General features: G+C 41.6%; 1 protein-coding gene across 1 annotated transcript in view; it reads left to right on the forward strand.

The window, feature by feature from the left end:
• TMTC1 (transmembrane O-mannosyltransferase targeting cadherins 1) overlaps positions 1–22213 on the forward strand; it is a gene marked incomplete at both ends in the record, with an annotated part of 320957 nt that overhangs the window by 142385 nt on the left and 156359 nt on the right. Inside the window, 2 exon segments of the mRNA XM_080704935.1 lie at positions 15324–15405; positions 16143–16246. Of these exon segments, the coding sequence (XP_080561061.1) occupies positions 15324–15405; positions 16143–16246 (186 nt within the window).

Genomic DNA, 22213 nt, shown 5'->3' on the forward strand with positions numbered 1-22213 from the left:
GAAACTATAGCTCGGGAAAATACGTAGTGTCTGAAAGTGACAAACCATTCTGCAACACTTCTGCGTGGTTTTATTTGCTTAGGGATGAAAATCAGATGATTGAGGAGCCCAAACAGTTTTATTTACTGACAAACAACTTTTGTTCATCGCCAATTCTTTGTGGGGGGAAACAGGCTCTGGGGATTGAACCTAGGGTCATTATACCTCTGAAAATCCTCCCAGTCTTAATCAATCAATCAGTCAATCAATCAGTTGATTGATTGACAGGGTCTCACTAAGTTGGCAAGGGTCTTGTTAAGTTGCTAAGACTGACCTTGAACCTGTGATATTCCTGTCTCGGCCTCCCAAGTACTGGGATTGCAGGTGTGCATCACCACATTTGGGTCATTTTTGATCCTTGTCTTTATCAATAATAGATTAGATTGTTTAGTAGATGAGGTTCAAAGTGTTATAGAAATAATGGTTTATTAAATTTCTAGAACAGAGCTGGACATGTTGGCGCACACACTAGTAATCCCAGCATTTCAGAGGCTGAGACAGGAGGATTGCGGTTCGAGGACAGCCCCAACTACTTAGTGAGAACCTTGTGCAACTCAATGAAACCCTGTTTCAAAATAAAGAATAAAAAATAGGGTTGGGGCTATAGCTTGGAGGTAGAATGCCCCTGGGTTCCACTCCCAGGACCACACACACACACACACACACACAAATGTAGAACAGTCTAAGGATAGGAGAAGTTGTCTTTTATTTTTATTTATTTATTTATTTATTTTTAATACAAATTTTTTATTGAACATAAATGGTATACATTGAAACTGTATTTGGTGCCCCCCCCCGCCCTCGTTTTCCCTTTCCCCTCCCACCAATGATTGTCCAGGGTAACCATGCCATATTCATAATTTTACACATATTCAGATGTAGACCTTCATTAATCAAGTTCAGCCTTCCTCCTCTCCTATCTTTCCATTCAAACTTTGCTGGTATTTCCCCTCCTTATCTGGAGTCCTACTAGTATCCTCCAAGTTCCCTAGTTTGGGCATATTAGAGAAAACATATTTACCTTCTCCTTCTGTGCTTGGCTGATCTCACTTAACATAATGCTCTCCAGGACTTTCCATCTTCTTGCAAATGATATGATTTTGTTTTTCTTTATGGCTGAATAGAATTCCATTGTGTGTATTTCCCAAAGTTTTGCAATCCATTCATCTGTTGATGGAGGCCTGGGTTGGTTCCATATTTTGGCTAAGGATAGGAGAAGTTGTCTTTTAAAAATGAAAAAAAAACTTAATCATTTAGTTAGTTGACAATGACTCACACAATTAGGGTTAATTTACATACCATATTTGGGCTGCTATGGTCCTGGGCATATTTTATGGCTTATATTATGTTTGGGAAGAACTGAAGGGTAAGTGTCTGTCAGTGAGTAGCCTTATTGACCCTGTTTAGATTTGGTAAAAACAAAAATAAATAAGTAGTAAAAAAAAAAAATCACAGTATAATAAAAAACATTCAGAAATAGGATTATTCACACTGAAAATCTGACTTTACTTTTATTTATAATAATCTCAATTCAGAAATCTACTATGTTGTCTAGTTAAGAAAGAAAAAACATTAAGAACAAATTAAGGCTGAGTAACATATATTCTTTTCTTGAAAACAGAACCGAACACCCTGAGGTCTGGGCCTTGGTGCTTTAGCCCATGGGCCTGGTCCCCTGACCTCTGCAAGCTCGAGGGCCTGGTGGGTCTGGAATATTTTGGTCCTTGGCCAGATCATATGATAGGAGGCAAGCTGTTTTTCTTCTGCACACCTCCCTGGAATTCCAGCCGGCTGTCACGGTTCCTTCAGGCTCCTTCCAGCGGGTCTGCGAAAGCGTCCTCTGGCTGCCCCCACGGTCAGCTTCCACCAGCTTCCATAAAGTGCTAGGCAGGGACTTGGGGAGACATGAATTCGCATCCCCTTTCAGATGGAACAGGCACCTGTTGCCCATCCTCACGTCTTGAAGAAAGGCTCTGCTCATCTACTGGACAAGGTCTTTCATTGGCTTGAAGGTGAAGTGTAGACAGGACCCCCGGAAGCTGATCTCTGACTCACTTGGGCTGGGATTAGGTTTTGTTCTTGGGCAAAAGACATATAAAATAATCTGGAACTTGTCTGTCTCATGATGGATGTCTACTGCTTTTACAGTACTCACTATACTCTCACAGTATGGTTCTTCTGTGTGGTTGAGGGATCACTCACTAGCTAACTGTGGTGGCAAATGCCTGTAATCCGGTACTTGAGAGGCTGAGACAGGAGGACTGCAGGTTTGAGGACAGCCTCACCAACCTAGTGAGACCCAGTTTCAAAAAGAAAAAATAGGGATGGGAAGGTAGAATGCCCCTGGGTAGAGGAGAGAGAGAGAGAGAGAGAGAGAGAGAGAGAGAGAGAGAGAGAGAGAGAGAGAGGGAGGGAGGGAGGGGGAGGGAGAGAGAGAAAGAAAAGAGAGAGAAGAGAGAGAAGAGAGAACGGACTTATTAGGTGATAATAGTGATAGAATCCAGGAAATTGGAGCCTTGTGTTCAGAGAGGGTGGGAATGATGTTACATCACCCCGTAGTATGAAACTTTACATATGAGGAAAAAATGTAAAGGAAAGAGTGGCCTAGAGAATGTTCATAAACTTTTAAATTACTCAGTGCTGATAATTAAAATAATATCTGACACCCACAGAAATTCATAAACAGGTGAATGTGTCAAAATTTCAGGCATGAGGCTTTGGAATTTTACTTTTGTTGTGTTGTTGGAAACTAAGATTAATTATTTTGGTACCATCCCACCCATCATTTATAGGTATGTTGTGTTTTGAAATGTAGATGGTAAAATTCATTGTAATTAATAGTGTATGCTGGATTTTAATTTAGCTTTTGAAATATCAGCCTCCGCTCTGAGCAGCCAGGGAGCCCTAGTCTACCGGGCCAAGTCAGTCCGTCCCACAGATCGCGGGAGAGGGCACTCCGCGGCCCTAGTATTTATTACTTCTGCCCCTTCATTTCCTCCTGCCCCTTGGGCTACTTCAATAAAATTATGTTGTAAAGGCTACATTATATACACTCATCTAAGGTAGATGAAAAGATTGGTCTGACAGCTGAAAAGCATGGACAAAACAACTCTGGCTTTCAGAGATTCCGATTTAACAAGCTGAACCAATTAATAGATGTTTTCCACCAGAGAAACACGTGCTTTTGATTAAACCCTTCTGAACAGGGAACAGAAAGCCATGGATCAAGAGGGAGTGTGTGCATGCTTGTCTAGGGCGGGAAGAAGAAGAAACCAATATTTCTTTTGAATTTTGGAGAACTTAGAAGTCGGTTCATTTCTTGGTGATTTATTCTCCTGGACTGCAGTAACTGGCTGGAGGGTGGCATTCAGGTCTCATCCTGGTGTTTCCAGGACCTTCCAAGTGTTAGCACTGCAAGGCTTGGCACTACATTTTGACTGGTTGATGGCTTTGGGAACAGTCCATCTACGTGTATGAAAATCTCTTGGGTCTGGAAACCTGGCACTGGGAAGTGTTCAAAAGACTTTTAGTTGAATTAAGTTTGGGACAGAAAAAAAGTGTGTGTTAAAATGTCAGTCTCAAATTGGGACCTGCTATCAGCCGGATTTGTAGAGCGTAGTGTTCAGACTCATAGAGATAGTATTTTTAAACATTCTCTTTGATGAATTAAAAGCCTACTGTACAAAGACTGGGATGAATCTCAAGGGAATCTCAGCTGAATTAAGATAGAAAAGGATGTTGTTCTTCCTCTGAACATTAAGTTACTTAGCACATGGTCTGTTGACTATGTTGAAAATATAGCAACATGTTATAATATTTCAGGGAGCAAATGAAATTGGTTGCAAAGAAAATTGGAAACATTAGATGAAACAAGTCTCTGTGAAAGTCATTAGGACGATAAAGCTGTCTAGTGAGGATTAAATGATAATACATGAAGGATATGAGGCCATCTGGGGTTCTTCCTGTGAAGCAGAAAAGACTCATAGAGTTCGAGGCTTGCGGGGAGGGTGAGCTTCGCTCCTGGAGGTGATCAGGAAAGCGCCCCCTTGTCAGGCAGGGCTGGCCTGCGCCTGGGCATCCTTGTAGAGCAGAGCCCCGCTGCACTTCAAGGCCAGCTCTGGGAATCCACACAGCACATTCGCGTATCTGACTTCAGCGTCCATGTTGAAGTAAAGGAACACAGTGAACAAGAATGTTGACCACCAACCTGAGGCTTTACCTTCTAGGAGCCCTTTTGTTCCTTTCTCATCTCCTTCCAGGAAGGGGGAGCTGTGAGATCTTGAGAGAGAGTCTGTCCCCGTCTGCTCTGGTCCTAGCTGGATTCCTTGACTCACTCCTCCCTGAGTGCCTTTATGCGCTGGACACTGCGTTGAGCCATTTCTGTGGTCATCGCATTGAAATCCTTTCAACAACCTTGTAAAGTGCAAAGCAGTTAGGACCGTTTACAGCACAGGCTCCTGAGACCCAAGGGAGTTAAAGGGCTTGTACCTGGAAATAAAAGTAAAATGTAAAGAAATAGTTAAATATGTACATAAATAGAAATAACATCTATGCGTCTGGGATTTATGGTTCCCTGGACAACTTTCGAACTTAAGTTTTTTTTTTATTCTGTTTTAAAATGAGACTCTTAAATATAGCAGGACATCAGAAGAAAATTTTTAGGAATTATTTAACCAAAAAAAGCATGCTTTTAAGAAAATCATACAGCCTTAATGGTTATGAATTTCCAACTTTCATAATACTGATAGACATCTTATGCAAACAGTAAGACCCCAACAAAATGAATAATAATCAAATGCTGAGTGTTCTCTGGAATAAAAACCACAGTGATTTTATTTCTACTCTGAAATCTTAGTTATAGATTTCTCCTCAGGAGGTTTCAGTACAAGTGAAAATTGGAATTTAAAAAATAAAACCACTGTGTAGGAAGAATTAAAATCGGAATTTTTGACTAAAGTAATTGTGGAGGGAATATAAATTGGATCCTCTGACTGAATTAATTGTGGAGAGAACATAAATTGGATCCTTTGACTCGTCTAATGAAGCCTAACCTCCTTGACTTTTGACATTGAATGACCATGACCTTTTTGGAGTCAGTTAACATTTCCTGGCTTCATTTTTTTCTCCCTCTCACCTACAACATTACCCGAGCTGTTCTTATCCTTTTGATACTTTGACTTTCAGAATAACTAACAGAATGAAATTACATTTTCCCATCCAATCTCAGTCTATATTTCTATGTTTTATGTATAATGATCAAAGTAAAGGTTACTTTGTAAGCAATATAATGAGTTAGGAGTTTAAAATTATTAGGAGAAAAATTTAGCAGATATATAGAATAAGATATGGAATGACAGTATGGTCTTCTGAGTAGATAGACCTGGGAAATATGTTTTGTTATGGTTTAAAAAGATGTTGCGGTGAAAGATGAATGTTACCGTTTGGGGATGAGGGTTACCATTTAGGGGAACAGTCCTCAGGGACCTTTGTTAGACCCCCGGAAGAAATTCCCCTCAAACAAAAACCGCAGGTTCTTGTCCTGAGCTAAGGATAAATATGCAGTAGTCCAGACTCTTGCCGAAGAATTAAAGGCATTTATTAAAAAGATAGAAAAACAGAAGACAGTCACAGCCCCATGCCATTCAGGAGTGGCATGGGGGTGGTTTGAATGAATTTATCACTGATGTCTCTTTATACCTCCCCAACCAGATCTGGGGCAGGTTGTTTGATATGTAAATATCTTGCCCTGTCTCCAGCCAGATCACCCCATCTGGGACAGAGGGGGCAGCTCTGTCTCCACAGACCCTCACACCTTTTGTTACACTCCCAAAATGTGTTAAGTTGCTTATCCAGAATCTGGGATTCCTTCACATCCTTGAGGAAGTTTGCCTCTCTTTAGAAATGTAAAAAGGCCCTTTTTCCTGAAGCTCCAGGCTTTCTTTACTACCAAAGATATATTTTAAAATTGGAAATCTTTCCCAATACTGGTACATTAATACATTTTGAAACCTCTTCCCAATAATGGTACCCGTTTGTCTTGGGAGTAGTTAGCACCTTCCCTTGAGAATTTTCATTTGAATATCAAAGGCAACATCAAAGGTTGGTGGCTCCTCTATTGAAAACCTTGCTCATTAAGGTTTAGATGAGGCGTTTCCTGGGGTTCAAGGAGAGTGCATTGAAGAGAGAAGCTATGGACACTTAAGTTTCTTTTGTTGTTTTTGGTAATCTTTTCTAATGTGAGATATGTCTTTGTTATATTTGGGTCTACTGAAAAGTCTTTTTTTCATGTGTTTTAAAGAAAAGTATCCTTTTAAATTCCTATTCCAAAAGTTTTGAATTCAAATTCTTTTGAGTATGTAATCTTTTTTATTAATATTTTTTCAGACCTTAAAAATCAAAGAAAATTTATCTCTGATTGGCATTCCAGAAGAACTTTCATATATAGCTGTTTATAATTTATGGGTTTAAGGCTGAACAGTGACAACTCATTGTATAAAATTTTGCCATCTGGAGCTGACATTTAGGCAAAAATATCAAGTGTATAGGTACTGAAAAGAACTGGAAAGTCTAATAGAATATTCATTATGCTATCAAGATTTAAGAAAAGGGAAGGGGTACTATCACCTGTGACAAGGGTCCTGAGGAGGTCTCCAGGGGTGACTTAGGCCATAAGTTACACAGCGGAAACTGTTCTGGGGGCCCTGTTGGGCTCCAAAACTGTAACAGTGAGCTGTAGCCTCAGGTTCATGTTCTTAGCCATGTGTAGAAAACCATAGCCAGGTCTCCTATAAGCTTAGGCGATTTTAATATTACACAGATGGAAATATAGGACATAACAGATTAAAGCACTATGCCGTAGAGGGTGATATAGTGGGGTGACTTGGAAAGAAGTCACTGACGTCTTTTGGATACAGAACAGTGTTATAGCAATAGTCTTCTGACCTGACTAGATCTGCCCCTTCTGGGGCAGGTCTTTTGATGTGGGGATTCCTTCCTGTAGGCCTGCCCTGTGTCTGGTACAGACCCTAAGCCTTTTGTTTCACCCCAAAATGTGTTAATTGATTAGAGTCAGGGACCTCTTGAAGGCTTATGGCATCCTCCCACATCCTTGGGAAATCTTAGTTTATCTTGACAATGAAAAAGGGCCCTGGGGCTGTCTCTGTTGTTCTCCTTGGGGCTGGGAACTCTGCAGGGTTCCTTCTCTGAGTGCCTGACTGCACCCAAGCTGTCTTTCTAATACCAGAGCTATTTTCAAATACATTTTGGAGTCATTTCCCAATATTGGCACAATGAAGGCCCTTAATTCCCTCACAGAAAGGAATTTCAGGGCAGGTTACAGCAAGGCAAGATTGATTTTATTGAGAGAAATGTTATGGTTTAAAAAGTTTTAACGGTGAAAGATGAATGTTACCGTTTGGGGGAACTGTTCCCGGGGACCCCTGTAGCTCCATTGAAACAATTCTCAAACAAAAACCGCGGGTTCTTGTCCCAAGCTAAGGACAGATATGCAATAGCCTGGACTGTTGCTGAAGATTTAAAGAAATTTATTAAAAAGATAGAAATACAGAAGCCGGGCGTGGTGGCGCACTCTTGTAATCCCAGCGTTCAGGAGGCTGAGACCCAAAGGATCACGGTTCGCACACAGCCTCAGCTACTTAGTGAGGCCCTCTGCAACTCAGTGAGACCCAGTTTTTTTAAAAAAAAAAGGATAAAAAATAGGGCAGGGGGTGTAGCTTGGAGCTCGAATGTCCTTGGCTTTCATCCCCAGACCTGGGGGGCGGGGGGGTGGATACAGAAAGCAATTTATAGCCCCATGCCATTCAGAAGTGGCATGGGTGGGTGATTAGAATGAATTCACCAAAATACAAAACATGGAACAGACTTTTTATACATGACATCCTCCATCTTGTTCCATGTAACTCTGATGTAGTAAAAGTCCCTGTAAAGACCTGCCCTTACTTTTCCCACCGGACTCTTAGTTTATGCCCAGGTTTCTCCTTTCCCAAAGGTCCACCCCTTCCTCCCACTCAAACTAGATTATTCAATTATTATGTAAACCTGTCTTTAAGATGAGGAAGTCCTGGCTCCCCTCTCCAACTGGCTTGCTAATTACCTTTAGCTAGGTTAATTTACATTAGAATAGTTACCTGCTTCTTGGCAGAAACCAAGTCCTTTCACAGATCTGCCCCTCACCCAATTTTTGAAATATATTTATTAAGAACCAAAGCTTTCTCAAATCTTCCTAGGCCATTCCCAATACTGGTACAAGAAGGAAAAATTACACACTGTTGAGACAGGGTAGAGTGCATGCATACATTGAAGTGAAATGCACCAGCTACACTAGGCGTATTCATACATGTAAAATCTATACTATGGAGCCAGGCATGGTGGCACATGCCTGTAATCCTAGTACTTGAAAGGCTGAGACAGGAGGATCACAAGCTTGAGGACAGCCTCAGCCAGTAGTGAGACTTCCATCAGCATAGTGAGACCCTGTTTCAGAAAAAAAAATAATAAAAAATTAGGTCTGGGTATGTAGCTTGGAGGTAGAATGCCCTTGGGTTTGATCTCCAGTAACACACACACACACACACACACACACACACACACACACCTGTAGACTAGAAATACAACCTAAGAGGATGTTTTTAGTCCTTCCTTATGTTGGGCACTGGATATATTATTATGCACTAGGGATTGTTTCTTCATTGTTCTTTTTTTGTGTGTGCATGTGTTACTGGCACTTTTTTTGTGATACCTCCTGCCCTATTTTTAAATTTATTTTATTTTATTATTATATTTTTTTGGTGGTACTGGGGTTCCTGAAAACCCTTCTACCTCCGTGCTATACTCCCAGACCTGTTTATATTTATATATTTTTATTTGGAAACAGGGTCTCTTAAGCCAGCGACGCTGGCTTCAAACCTGTGCGATCCTCCTGTCTCTGCCTCCCCACGCACAGGGATTATAAGCGTGTGCCACCACACCCGGCTAATTCCTTATTTTAAAACAAGGTCTCACTAAGTTGAGGAGGGCCTCACTAAGTAGCTGTTGCTGTCCTTAAGCCTAAAATCCTCCTGTCTCAGCCTCTCAAGTACTGGGATTACAAGCAAGCCTGCTCTACCATGCCCAGCTAATCTTCATTGTTTTTGATGAGAAATAGCTAATAGTTTCCCCAAATCAAGGGGTTTTATTGTTTAGTTGACCTAAAAACAGTACTACATTGATGTAATATGGAGGGTTAAATCGAAGGCATGTCATGTGGTTTGTAGTTCAGTCTAATAATTGATTTAATTGTTCTGTCTAAAATCAGAGTATGTGAAAATGAACTTTTAATCAAAGCTATTCTCATTTTGTCCCTGCCTCCTTTCCTCCTATCCTTGTCTTCTACCCTGGCTTAGTGCTAAGCAAGTGGCTTTTCTCCTTCATCTTGCTGTCTACTTCCCAAACTGCGAGCGTGTCTACTTTGTATCCTAGTCTAGGACTACAAAGGACTGTAGGGTAAAGATAACAGAAAAAGAAAAGGGGTTGAAACTGGGTATAGTGGCCCACACTGGTAATCCCATTTCTTGGGAGATGGAGACAAAAGGATGAAAGTTCATAGCCAGCTTCAGCAACTTAGTGACACCCTGTTTAAAGAAAAACAGGGCTGGGCCTGTAGCTCAGGGGTAGATTGCCCCTGTGTAAAATGTCTATTATCCTCTGTGCAGACACCAAAAAAAAAAAAAAGGAAGGAAGGAAGGAGAAGTGAAGAAGAAAGGAAGAAAAAAGAAAGAGGAACGAAGAAAGAAAAGGGTTTGAAAGGAAGCAGAATAAAGATTTTAAAAATTAAAAATCCCTATTTGCGTAACTAAGTATTTATTGATAATCATGCCGTATGTGTAATAGAACAAATATTCAGAACATACTTGTTAAAGCACGACAAGGAAGATGATTCGAGGGGGGTCAGGTTTGGTGCAATGACTACAATATTTTGCAGTAGAGGAAAAAGTTTGAGTTTAACCCCAAATACAGCTTGGGCAAGTGTGAATTTATAACCAAGGAGCAGGACAGGAGTGTATCAGTGAATGGAAAATTCCTAAAAACATAATGGCTAAGTTTGTGCCTGGTAGGGGGGAATCCCTGGCTTAAGTGACCTTAGTAGGATTCTTGCTGAAGACAGACCAGGGTGATCTGACATCACCTGGGAGGTGGTTGAGGATCAAGTGTCTGATCAGATATCTAGGGTGTGGGTGGAGATATATAGGGTCAAGGAATTGTTAAACTGACTTAGCAGGGTTCTTGGTGAAACTGGATTCTACAAGAAAGTGCACAGGTGGGTCTGTAAGAAGGTTCAAGAGCCTGACTACAGTTTGATTAAACAAAGGATTGGTTTATTCTAAATGGAAGATTAGTTCATATTTGTATTTTTCTGATTCCCTTGAAATAGAATTTTTTTAAAAATTTGTTATTTATAATGTCATCAGTCAGTGAGAACATGCAAGGGTCACAATCTTTGAGACCTGAAAGGGACCCTGAAACTGTCTAGCCCAGCTCGCACTGATAAGGAAGAAATGAAGCTCCTGTAGACTTGTTCTAGGCATGCAGCAGACTAAATGGGAACAAAGGTATAGGACCCCAAGCTCCTGGTTCTCATTCTAGGGGTTTCCGCAGTGATTTTGAGTTTTAGTTGGCAGCCTCTATTGCTTTGTAAGGGAAACTGATGAGTTTAAATGAAATTAAAAACTATCGGTGATGTCCTTTATCATAGATCAAAATGAATAGCTCAGAAAATCAGATTACTTCATTATTACTTCTAGTTTTTTGGTCACTCCTATGTAAAAAGTGAATTATATTATTCTTCCTTAGCCAGGTACAGTGGCACACACAGTATTTGGAAGGCTCGCAGGTTCAAGGACAGCCTCAGCAAGTTCTAAGACTTTGTCAACCTAGGGAGACCCTGCTTCAAAACAAAATAATAAAAAAGGCCCGGGGGTTATAGCTCAGAGGTAGAATACCCCTGTATTTAATTCCTAATGCCACACCAAAAAATAAATAAATAAATAAATAATAATAATAACAACAACATTCTTCCTTGTGGGATTACATTAAGTGGTAAATAAGTTACTGCATCTATTTATTTACTTATTTATTGGTGTTGGGGATCAACTCCCATGCCTTGCACATGCCAGGAAAGCTCTCCACCATCCTCAGTTTAAGTTATTACATTTAAATCACTTAGAATAGTGTCTGGCATATACTAATTTTAGCTGCTTTTATTATTACTGCTACCACTAATATCACAGAGCATTTGTAGTGGGGATATGGGGGAAAATTTCACTGTCTAATTTTGTTGTGGGATAGAAAGGAGAAAGAGATGTACTTAATTCAACCTGTGCCATAGTCCCTTTTGAGCTCAGGGATCTCAGGCTTTGACCCAGTGTTGATCAAAAAAGAGGCACCACCTAGCCAGGCGTGGCGGCGCACACTTGTAATCCCAGTATGTGGGAGATTGAGACAGAAGGATCGCAGGTTCTAGGCCAAGTCCCAGCAACTTAGTGAAACCCTCAGCAACTTATGGAGAGCCTGTTTTAAAATTAAAAGGTTTGGGGGTGTCACTAACAGGTAGACTACCCAGTTCAATCCCTAGTTCCACCAGGAAAAAAAAAAAGAAAAGAAAAGAAAAGAAAAAAGTTGCCATACCATTTGGGCTTTTTAAAAATTTTAATATTTATAATTGGACTACAACTAGAAATAGAAGTCTCATTTTTCAGCCACTAATCTCTGTTCCAGTTTAGGCTTTCTTATTTTGGAATTTTACATTTTAAGAATAAATTATTTGGTGTCTTTAGCTTAACTTCTTGAGGAAATAGAATTTCTTTAGGAATTTCTAAACGAGAGAATACTTTATAAGTAGAACTTACTGAAATAACTGTCATTTCAAGCTTTCAGTGAAATAATATATGGGGAGTCCATCTAAGTTTAACACTGACAAAAATCCTAAACTCTGTAATTTCTCCTCCTATAGAAAGGATGACCACTTCTAATTTTCCACTATGTTAAAATAAACAGACAACCAAGGGAACTTGAGAACTGAAGCTTTTCCAAGAGCTGACCACTCCAGGGAGCCTTTTCTCCTGGTGTTTTGATGTCAGATTCCTGCCCTCCCCAGCGCCTTCACTGCCCCCTCTGTCATTCCTTGTCTCCCTGATGCCATGTATGTTACACCCTGTAAAGGAATAGCAAAAGTATTTGGCTTGGCTGACTTGGCCGGGAAATGCTCACACAGTAGAGGAGAGACAGGGAGAAGGACATTTAGCAGTGCTTAAAGTTTGTGGGATTACAGACCCCACACTACAGGCACTGAAAACCAAAGCCAAGGATTTTGCCTCAGAAAAGTGCGGAGAGCTACATGCACGCAAAACCTTGCGTACACTTTCAGGACTCCCTTAAGCCCATTTTGAGAGTAGCTATGCACTTTGGCTGTGTGTCCCTCGCCTTGCTGCTTGCCAAGCTCTTACTCGGGGTCTAAGGGAGAAGAAAGGGATTTAATGGCATGCTTGAGGATGGATCCAGTCCAAAGCTTGTTAGTAGCTGACTCTGTCTTGTGTTTTTCCGGACTCCTTATTTTCTCCATTCATTAAATTCTTGAGTAGTCAGATCTGTGTGTGTATGACTTACCCAGGGCTTTTGTGAGCCAGGTAGAGAAAAAGGGAAGTGAAAAGTAATCCTGCTTTGGGTGAGGCCCTCACCTCCCTGCAGCTACAAAACAGCCATTACAAAACAGAGGAAGCACATACATTTTGTGAGCAGTGCTCAAGGTGGAGGCTTCTTTGTGCAATTCCAACCCACTGGGGTCTTACAAAAAGGATTTCTTTCCTTAAAGAGAATTCCCCTTTGTGTGAGGAGACCTCATTCAAATGCAGATTTTTCAAATGCAAATTTTAAGAGATGCTGGAGAGAAATCCTTTGAGGAAAAATTGGATTAAAAGGAGTGGAAGAAAAAAACATGAAAGGAAGTAGGGGGAAATAAGGGTGAGGAGGGAGTGCTTGCTGGATTATGCAGTTTGATTGGACTGCTTTTCTCCACTTACACTTTAATACGCAGAAACGTGCATGTAGGTGAACATGACTTGCTTTGTTTCCAGTTGGGGCTTGTCCACAGCTCTTTTTCTTTCCTTTCATCATCTTTAGAAAGAGTTAGTCAATCACGCCTTTTCTTTTCTTCTTTTGGTACTGGGGATTGGACCCAGGAGCATTCTACCTCTGAGCTATACTGCCAACCTTTTTTCTTCTTCTTTTGAAACAGGATCTAAGTTGCTGAGGGTCTGGGTAAATTGTGGAGGCTGGCCTGGAACCTGCAATCTTTTTGTCTTAGTACTTCTGAGTACTGAACTATCGGCACATACCACCACACCTGACACAATCGCCTGTCTTACATGGGCACATTTGGAGCACACTTTGTTAGATTGTTTGAGCAGCAACCGGTGCAGAGTCCATGAGCCCCCCCCCCCCCCGAAGTTGGCACTTTTGTAACCTAGTTTGTTACCAAGGGCCATGTAGGAGGTCAGAAGACTGTTCTATGTGAGTGAGCTCTGCTCCCACCTCTGGTGCTCACTAACTTTGCAACCTTGAAAAAACTACTCAACCTTGGAAAAAAAACTACTCAAACTCATGCATCCTTAGCACCCTCTTTATAATAGGGGTAAAACATTTGTGAGATATTTTGTGAGTAGAAGACTTGTACTCCTCAAATTACACTAAAAAGAAAATCTAATTTTGTTTAAAATCATCCATGTGATCAATGTAACCATGAAGTGGTCAGAATGACTAGGTTTTTAGTGTTAAATAGAGTAGTAGTAGTAGCAGCAGCAGCAATAGCAGAAGCAGCTGTGGTAGTGTATTTTACTGAAATTAAACCCGGGGGTGTTCTACCTCTGAGCTATACCCCCAGCCTTTTTATTTTTTATTTTGAAACAGGATCTCTCTAAGTTACTGAGTATCTTGCTAAGTTGCTGAGTCTGCCTTGAGCCTGCTGTCTCTCCTGTCTCAGCCTCCAAATGAAACGGGGGTTTCTTGCGAGAAAACCCCGGTGAATTCTTGTCTACGGAGAGTGAAGAATGACACCCGCAGACCTCAGAAGGGGAGTAAAAGGTTTATTGGAAGCAGCAGGGAATGGGGCAAGGGTGGCTGAACACCCCAAAGGGGCTGGAACTCTGGGTCCAGCAGCTGCCTTCAGGACAATACTTGAGAGTAGCCCAAGCCGAACTGCCTTCAGGTGCAGGCTGCTTTCTTCCAGAGTCCACGTGATCTGCCAGAGGAGAATAGAGAAAAGTGGCCGAACACCCCATAGGGGCGGTCGGAACTCCGGGGTCCAGTAGCTGCCTTCAGGGTCACTACCCGAGTGTCGCCCAAGCCAAGTGCCCATCAGTTGCAAACTACTTTCTCCCAGAGTCCACGCGATCTGCCAGAAAAGAGGTACAGGTCACCCCTAGGGGCCTGGTCAGCCATGATGTCCAGCAGAGGCCTTCAGGTCACTACTCGAGAGTTGCCTGAGCCACGTGCCCTCAGATGCACTCTGCCTTCTCTCAGGGCCAACACGACCTGTGAGAGAGAGAACAGCTCCCCAAAAGGGGAGGGGGTCCCGAGCGGGAAAGTCCCCCGCTTTTGCCATCTGACTGGCCGATGCCTGACTGCTTGCAAGTCCGTTTGTGGTTAGGGTGACTTTTGGGATTCCAAGGAGAATTTGCATAGGACATTTGCAAGTTCTTTGAAGGGTCTCCTTTCAGAAATGCCAGACTTGCTTGGTGGGTTTGTTGATTAGGAAACTCTGGATGGCTTTGTGAAGCTCTGGCCTTCTTATCTCCTGAGCCTTTGGAGTTTCAGGCATTTGTCGCCCCTCAGGAAACTCAGGAAATTAGCTTTTTTCTACCAAGGCCTTTTCCCTATCTGCCTGTTTCCTTTCTATCTCCTCACTAAGAACTAGGATTACAGGTGTGCACGCCCACATTTGTTATTTGTGATTCACAGTACTAGGTTTCATTCTGTCTATCCTCTCATTTGATCCTCACACCTTTCTTGTGAGGTGGTTTTATTATCCCAAATGAGTAGAGGGGTGACTAAAGGTGCCAGGGTGCCCTGGTGCAATAGCAGATACTGGGGACGGAAGCCAAGGTGTTCTGCCCTGGTCCCTGCTTGGGCCTTTTGTAAGCCTTTTTTAGAGCTACACTATTCACATTGAAAAGGGAGTATTATGCAGGAGACTTAAACTTACTTAAGATTTTTTTTTTCCTTTTCTGTTTCAGATATCTGACAACAAGCAGCAATAGAAATTTCCTGCATACAATGAGACCATTTTTAAAAAGGGCTGTTTTGGTCATAAGTTATGTAAGTATAAGTGTATATGCTCCTGAAATATCTAATGAGGAATGTTTTCACTTTAACTCAGCTCAGAGACATGATCCAGATTCGTTAAGAGAATCAGTAAGAGATTCTAGCAGTGTCTCGGTCAGAGTTGACTTGCCATCATTGTTGCAAAGTATCGGACAGCATTTGTGAAAATGTTCTAGGTGTATGTGAACTTAATGGCACAGGATGTGAACTGCATAATATTTTACAAGCCCCTTTTAATGTACTAAGGCTGAGTTGTCTCTAGAGGTGGCAACAGACACCTAGCTGTATCAATTGTTCATCATTGCATAACAGATAACCTCCAAATTTATTGGCGCTAATACCACAATCATGATTTCCCCTAAATGCTTTATTTCAGCTTTCAGCTGGATGGTTATTTTTACCATGACTTGGGGATGATATTTCTCAGGAAGTTTATTCAGCTATCACGATGGCTTGTCACCTCTTTCTGCAATGTCTCACCCTCCAGAGCCTTTTCCTGTGCCTCCCTTTTCTAGAAGGATAGTTAGGAAATCCTTATCACCTAGCAGCTCTTTTCTAAAAGAACTGAACCCAAAGTTGCAGGACTTCTGGAGGTAACAGGCCTTGAATTGACACAGCCTGTCCTCTCTCATGGCCTGGTGGATGATGTGTGTCACCACCTAAGCCAGATTGAGGGGAGGAGCAGCTGAATGGTTGGCGACCATCTTACCAACTCTTCTTGTTCTCTGAAGGTGACTGTCATTTTGTATTTCCGTCTGTGGATAATGGGAGGATCCATGCCCCTCTTTTCAGAGCAGGATAACCCAGCTTCATTTTCGCCTTATATTCTTACAAGGTCAGTAAAAATAAAAATTTTAAACTTTACATGGTATTTTTAGGTCATTTTAAATAATATTAAATTATATTGGTTTTGCATTTGAGGAAAGACTGTTTCTTTTTAGTGTGTGGGTAGAGAAGAAATTACTATTCATATATTTGGAATTATTTTCAACAAATGTGGCTGATTTGGCAGCGTGATTGCTGTTATTTTCATTGGTATGTATTTGTTTAATCAACAAGTATTTTATTGAACACTTTTATCAGTGGTGCATATCTATTGAGTGGGTCATTTGGCAAATGTTAAGAAGAAAACACAGGAAGGTATATGACGAGGTTGGTTGATTGGTCATTATAACCTTTTGAAAGACTAAAATCAGTTGGAAGTTTCTCAGTGACAAACAGAAATTAACAACAATGTTTGCTGAGACAGGAATAATTTTTTTAGGTGGTACTGGGGGTTGTACCAGTATTGGGAATGGCCTAGGAAGATTTGAGAAAGCTCTAATTAGTAATACATTTCAGAAATTGGGTGAGGGGCAAATCTGTGAAAGACTTGGTCTTGGTTTCAGTCAGGAAACAGCTATTGAAACTTAGATTGATTTAGCTAAAAGCAATTAGCAAGTCCATAGGAGAGGGGAGCTAGGACTTCCTCTTTCTAAAGACAGATCTATATAATAATCTAGCTAGGATGGGAGGAGGGGATTGACCTTTGTGAAAGACACCTTGGGGAGGGAAGGTACCTTAAGGGTAAGGGGAGGTACCTTACAGTGACGTTTACTACGTCAGAATTACGTGAACAAGATGGAGGTTATGTGTATAACAAAGTCTGGTCCATGTGTTGCATCTTAGGTGAATTCATTCCAACCACCCCCTCGTGTTACAACATGAGGCTGTAACTATCTTCAGTATTTCTATCTTTTTAATAAACTTCTTTAAATCTTCAGCAAGAGTCTGGGCTAATGTGTATTTTTCCTCAGCTCAGGACAAGAACCTGCAGTTTTTCTGTTTGGGGTTTTTTTGTGTTTTGAGGGAAATTGTGTCCGGGACCCTAATAGGGGTCCTCGGGACAGTTTCCCCAAACCGTAACATATTCACAAATTGTAACAGGGATTGAATTTAGGGGCATTCTACCTCTGAGCTACACCCCCACACGGATTTTATTTTTCATTTTGAAACAAATTTTCACTAGGTTGATGCGAGTCTCATTCCTTGCTGAGAATGTCCTCAAACCTTCAATCCTCCTGTCTCATTCTCCCAAGAATTGGGATTACAGGTGTGTGCCACCACACTCAACTCTTTCTTAACACATTTTTATAATAATTACTGTCACAATTATTTTTACTATCTTTTACATATATTTGTATTAACTAAATCTTGAACATGTATCACGAAAGTGATATCCAACTTCTAGTGTCAGTTTAACCCTTAGGAAGTCTAGGGCTTTTTAAATTGTCATTAATTTTTGTTTTTTTTTTTTTTCAGTGCTGGGGATGAAACCCAGGAGCGTTCTACTTCCTAGCTACACTCTCAGCCCTATTTTTTATTCTTTATTTTGAAACAGGGTCGCACTGAGTTGCAAAGGGCCTCACTAAGTAGCTGAGGCTGTCCGCGAACCATGATCCTCCTGTGTCAGCTTCCCAAATGCTGGGATTATGAGCGTGCGCCAACATGCCCAGCTTCATTAATCTTTGAATGTCTTAGTTTTTCACAAATATTAAGCTTAACATCTCCGATTTGGTTTTTTGTTATTGTTGCAATGTACTGGTCTTTTCAGAATCTCTCACTTGTTCTCAAAATCTCCCCAGCTCCTTGTCTGGGTATTTTTAGCTGTGGTAGCTTGTTGATAAACTGCTCATTTTTCTAGCTCTTTAAACAGTAACTATATGCCTTCAAGAGAAAAAGAACTTTGCCAGGTCCTGTGCTTCCACGATGCCCCATTTCCTTTAGCTCATGGTTGGCCTCCCTCCAAGCTTTCTTGCCTCCTGAGTTTGAGCAGTTGTTCTTATCTTTATAGTTAGATGCAGCCAGCTCCCAGAGCTGACCAGTGTCTAAAAACAAAGATATTTAGATGTAGCTGAAAGAGAAAGGAGGAGAGGAACATGAACATACTGCTCTCAACTTACCAACCAGTTATGTCATTTATACCTTATGTCATCAGAAAACCAAGACCTGTCCTAGGGCCCTCGTGTCAGGGCTGGTGGCGTTGGGCTCTAACCCTCCGGCCTCCTAGCTGGGTCACCCTGCTGCCAGGAGGGTCATGGGGTGTGTGTGTGTGTGTGTGTGTGTGTGTGTGTGTGTGTGTGTGTGTATGAGAGAGAGAGAGAGAGAGAGAGAGAGAGAGAGAGAGAGAGAGAGAGAGAGAGAGAGAGAGAGGAAGGAAGGAAGGAAGGAAGGAAGGAGGGGAGGAAGGAGGGGAGGAAAGAGGAGAGCTTTGGTGGAATCCCTGGCAAAATTAGGACTAAGACCTCAGGGCAGCATTTGCCATGTGTTACCTTTAATTCTACAGCACACATTTGGAGGTGTGTGCTATAAATTTCAAGTGAGGCTTTTTGTTTATGAGTCCACGCATCCTAGTGATTACATTAGGGCAATTCAACCAATAGAAAGTGATAGGAGATCCTACAATAAATTTCTTTATATTCTCCATTCCTTCAAAAAAGATATGCCATTCTTTTTTTTTTTTTTTTTTTTTTTGGTGGTACTGGGAGTGAAACCCAGAGGCCTTCTATGCCTTTCTGTTCTTAAGTTTTGAACTTAAAATATGTTTATGCCAGGAACAGTTCAGTGAGTCTTTGCAGATGGCTTTTAGATTCCTCCAGGATGGCTATATTAGAACATACTCGAAGGGTGGGCAGACTGTCCTGACTGATTCCTTTCCTAAGTAGGTTTTGTTTCTCTTTGCACACTTCTTTGCCTTGGACAGACTGAGAATTCTCTAACGGGATGATCTTGGTCTGTCTCTGGTTCTGAGGAGTTTTCTCTGCTGATCATCTGTGACCTGGCTGTGTTGTGGCCAGTTCCCTGAGTTTGTCTGCACTGATTCAAAGCTTGTTTTTCATGGGTATTGGTCTGCTACCGTAATTTTTTTTCACATTCATCTTCTCAGACTTCTCTAATAAAATACCATATATCCTGCAGCTTAAATAACAGGGATTTATTTTCTCTCCGTTCTAGAGGCTAGACAGCTAAGGAAGGTACTTTCATACTGGGTATGTAGCAAAGCTTTATTAACATATTATATAAACCTTTAGTGTATGCTGCATATGAAGATTATGTTTAAATTTTTTTATACTGAGGATTGAACCCAGGAGCATTCTGAAACCTCTGAGCTATACCCTCAGCTCTTTTTATGCTTTATTTTGAAACGAGTATTGCCAAGTTGCTGAAGGTCTTGCTAAATTGCCAAGGCAGGACTCAAACCTGCAGTCCTCTTGTTTCAGCCTCCCAAGTATTGAAATTACATGTGTGTGCCACCGTACCCACCTATTTAAACACTTTTCTTTCCTTTTCCTTTTCTTTTCCTTTCTTCTCTTTTCTTTTCTTTTCTTTTCCTTTCTTCTCTTGTGGTATTAGGGATTAAACTCACAGTGTTCCCCCTGTTAAGCAAGTGCTCTAACCCACTGAGCTGCATCCTCAGCTCTTTTTAATGTTTTTGAGACAGGACCTGGAGCCAAACTGGCTCCAGATTTGACATTCTCCTGCTTCAAACTCCTGAGTTGCTGGGATTACAGGTGTGTGCCACTGGGATCTTAAGATTTTTAAGATTTTACTGTGATTCTGGAGAAGTCACTTAAGAGTTTTTCTTATTGTTCTTGACCACTGGGCGTGGTCATTACAGAATGGGGTCCTCCTGATTCGGGTGTTTTGTGACAGAGTACTTGACCCTTTGCCTTTCACTCTGACCCAGGCATTTGGCTTGGGTATCAGCTGTCAGTCAATCCTTTAGAGCAGATCAATAACTTTCCTGCCCTGTCATTAATGGAGATCGCGTGGATCAATTGAGGGACACGACAGTGACCTGTGGGAGCTTCTGCTTTCCATTGAGAAGAACAGTGTCAGTAGAAGCCAAAGAATGGAGAAGGACTGTATTCTGACCACACAACTCACTTTCTCTCTTTTTGTGGTATTGGGGATGAGCTATACCCTCAGGCCTTTTTATTTTTTATTTTGAAACAAGGTGTCCATCCAGTTTCTGAGCCAAAGAATCTGACAGTCATGCCTGGCCACAGTCCTCACCTCTGAGCACTCCTGCGACTTTGATCTCCTTAGTCACTAGAATGTGCTCCTGGGGAGCCATCCCTGCTGCCCTGGTCTTTGTTCAGCTCTCCTGGTCTCTTGCCTCCATTACAAGACGGCTCCTAACTTGTCTTTCTCTACACAGCTCGCTCTCCTCAGATCTGTTACTGACGTGTAGATTCCCAGGGTCTGGGATGCTCCCCCCAGGGGAGCTGGAATGATTCACAAGGTGGTAGTAGTTTCAAGTTCAATTGGAAGGCATTGAGTAAAAATAAAGGTGTGGTGGAGGCACCCCGGAACACTGAGTAATTTTTTTTTTTTTCCTGGAAAGGGGGCCGTAAAACAGCAAGATTGGGAGTCTATTCTTTACACCATTCCCAGTTGCTATTTCTAACTCTCTTAATATTTTAAAGGTAGGTAGGCTGGGCATGGTGGTGCATGCCTGTAATCCCAGTATTTTACAGGCTGAGAGAGAAGGATAACAGGTTCAAGGCCAGCCTCAGCAATTTAACAAGGTTCCTCAACAACTTGAGACACTGTTTCAAAAATAATAAAATAAAATAAAGCAGTGATGTAGCTTAAAGATAAAATGCCCCTGGTTTCAATAGCTAGGACCTTGCCCACCCCCCCAAAAAAAAAAACCACCCAAGTAGGTGGTTTTCTGTTCCCTTTAGGATAGAGGGTAAGGATCTGGTCTTTGCTTTTCTATTCACTTTCATCTCTCTTTTCCCACCCCACAGTGACCACTCAGTCCCCTCCAACCCACCCCCAGGACTGGGGATTACACCAACGGCTGCTCTACCCTGAGCTATACTCACAGCCATTTTTAATTTTTATTTTGAGACAAGATCTTGCTAAGTTGCTGAGGCTGCCTCCATGGGCTTCCACAGCCTTCTGAGTTGCTGAGATTACAGACCCGCGCCACCATCCTGGCTACGTTCATCCCTTGACTGCTTTCTTCCTAACCTTAGACATTAGCCAGAGCAGACGACTTCACATCCTTCAGTTCGCCTCTGTCTTTCCCCTCAGAGCCTTCTCACATGATGCTTTCCTGTCCCCGGTCAGAGTTTGAGAACAGCCTCTGCAACTTAGGGAGACTTAGCAACCTAATGAGAACCTGTTTCAAAACAAAACATCAAAATTTAAAAATGGTTGGAGGCGTAGCTTGGAGTTATAATGCCCCTGGGTTCAATCCCCAGTCCCAAACAAAAAAAGCTTGGGGCCCTCCCAGAGACCCATCCATTAGATGTAAAGAATGAAGATACTTTACACATAGAATTGAAATATTGGATTATTTTGCTTACACCCCTATGCATAAGGACCACCCTACTGGGCCTTAACATTTATCTCACAGTCTTTTTAGACTGTGGCTCAAAGCCTGATGCTATCCCAAACACACTGTTGTATGAGTGAATGGTAATCCTGATTCTCTTTGTATCTTTAGAAAGTATCAAGCCAAGCGAGATATGGTGGCATATGCCTGTAATCCCAATACTTGGGAGGTTGGAATAAGAGGATCTCAGGTTCAAGGCCAGACTCAGAAATGATCAGACCTTGTTGAGTTGCCCTTCTCAAGGGGATGCAACACTCCAGATACACTCTGAGTACCAGAAGTTTAATTAGAATTACCAATTGTCTACTCCATGCCTTGTTCTGTTTTCTGTCTTTGAATACATCTATAAGGGTTTGCTTTCTTTTAACTTGATATAGGCAATAAAATGTTTTCTGGAGAATGGTAGGATTTATA

This window comes from Muscardinus avellanarius (assembly GCF_963383645.1).
Source record: "Muscardinus avellanarius genome assembly, chromosome: 11".
Taxonomy (NCBI): Eukaryota; Metazoa; Chordata; class Mammalia; order Rodentia; family Gliridae; genus Muscardinus; species Muscardinus avellanarius.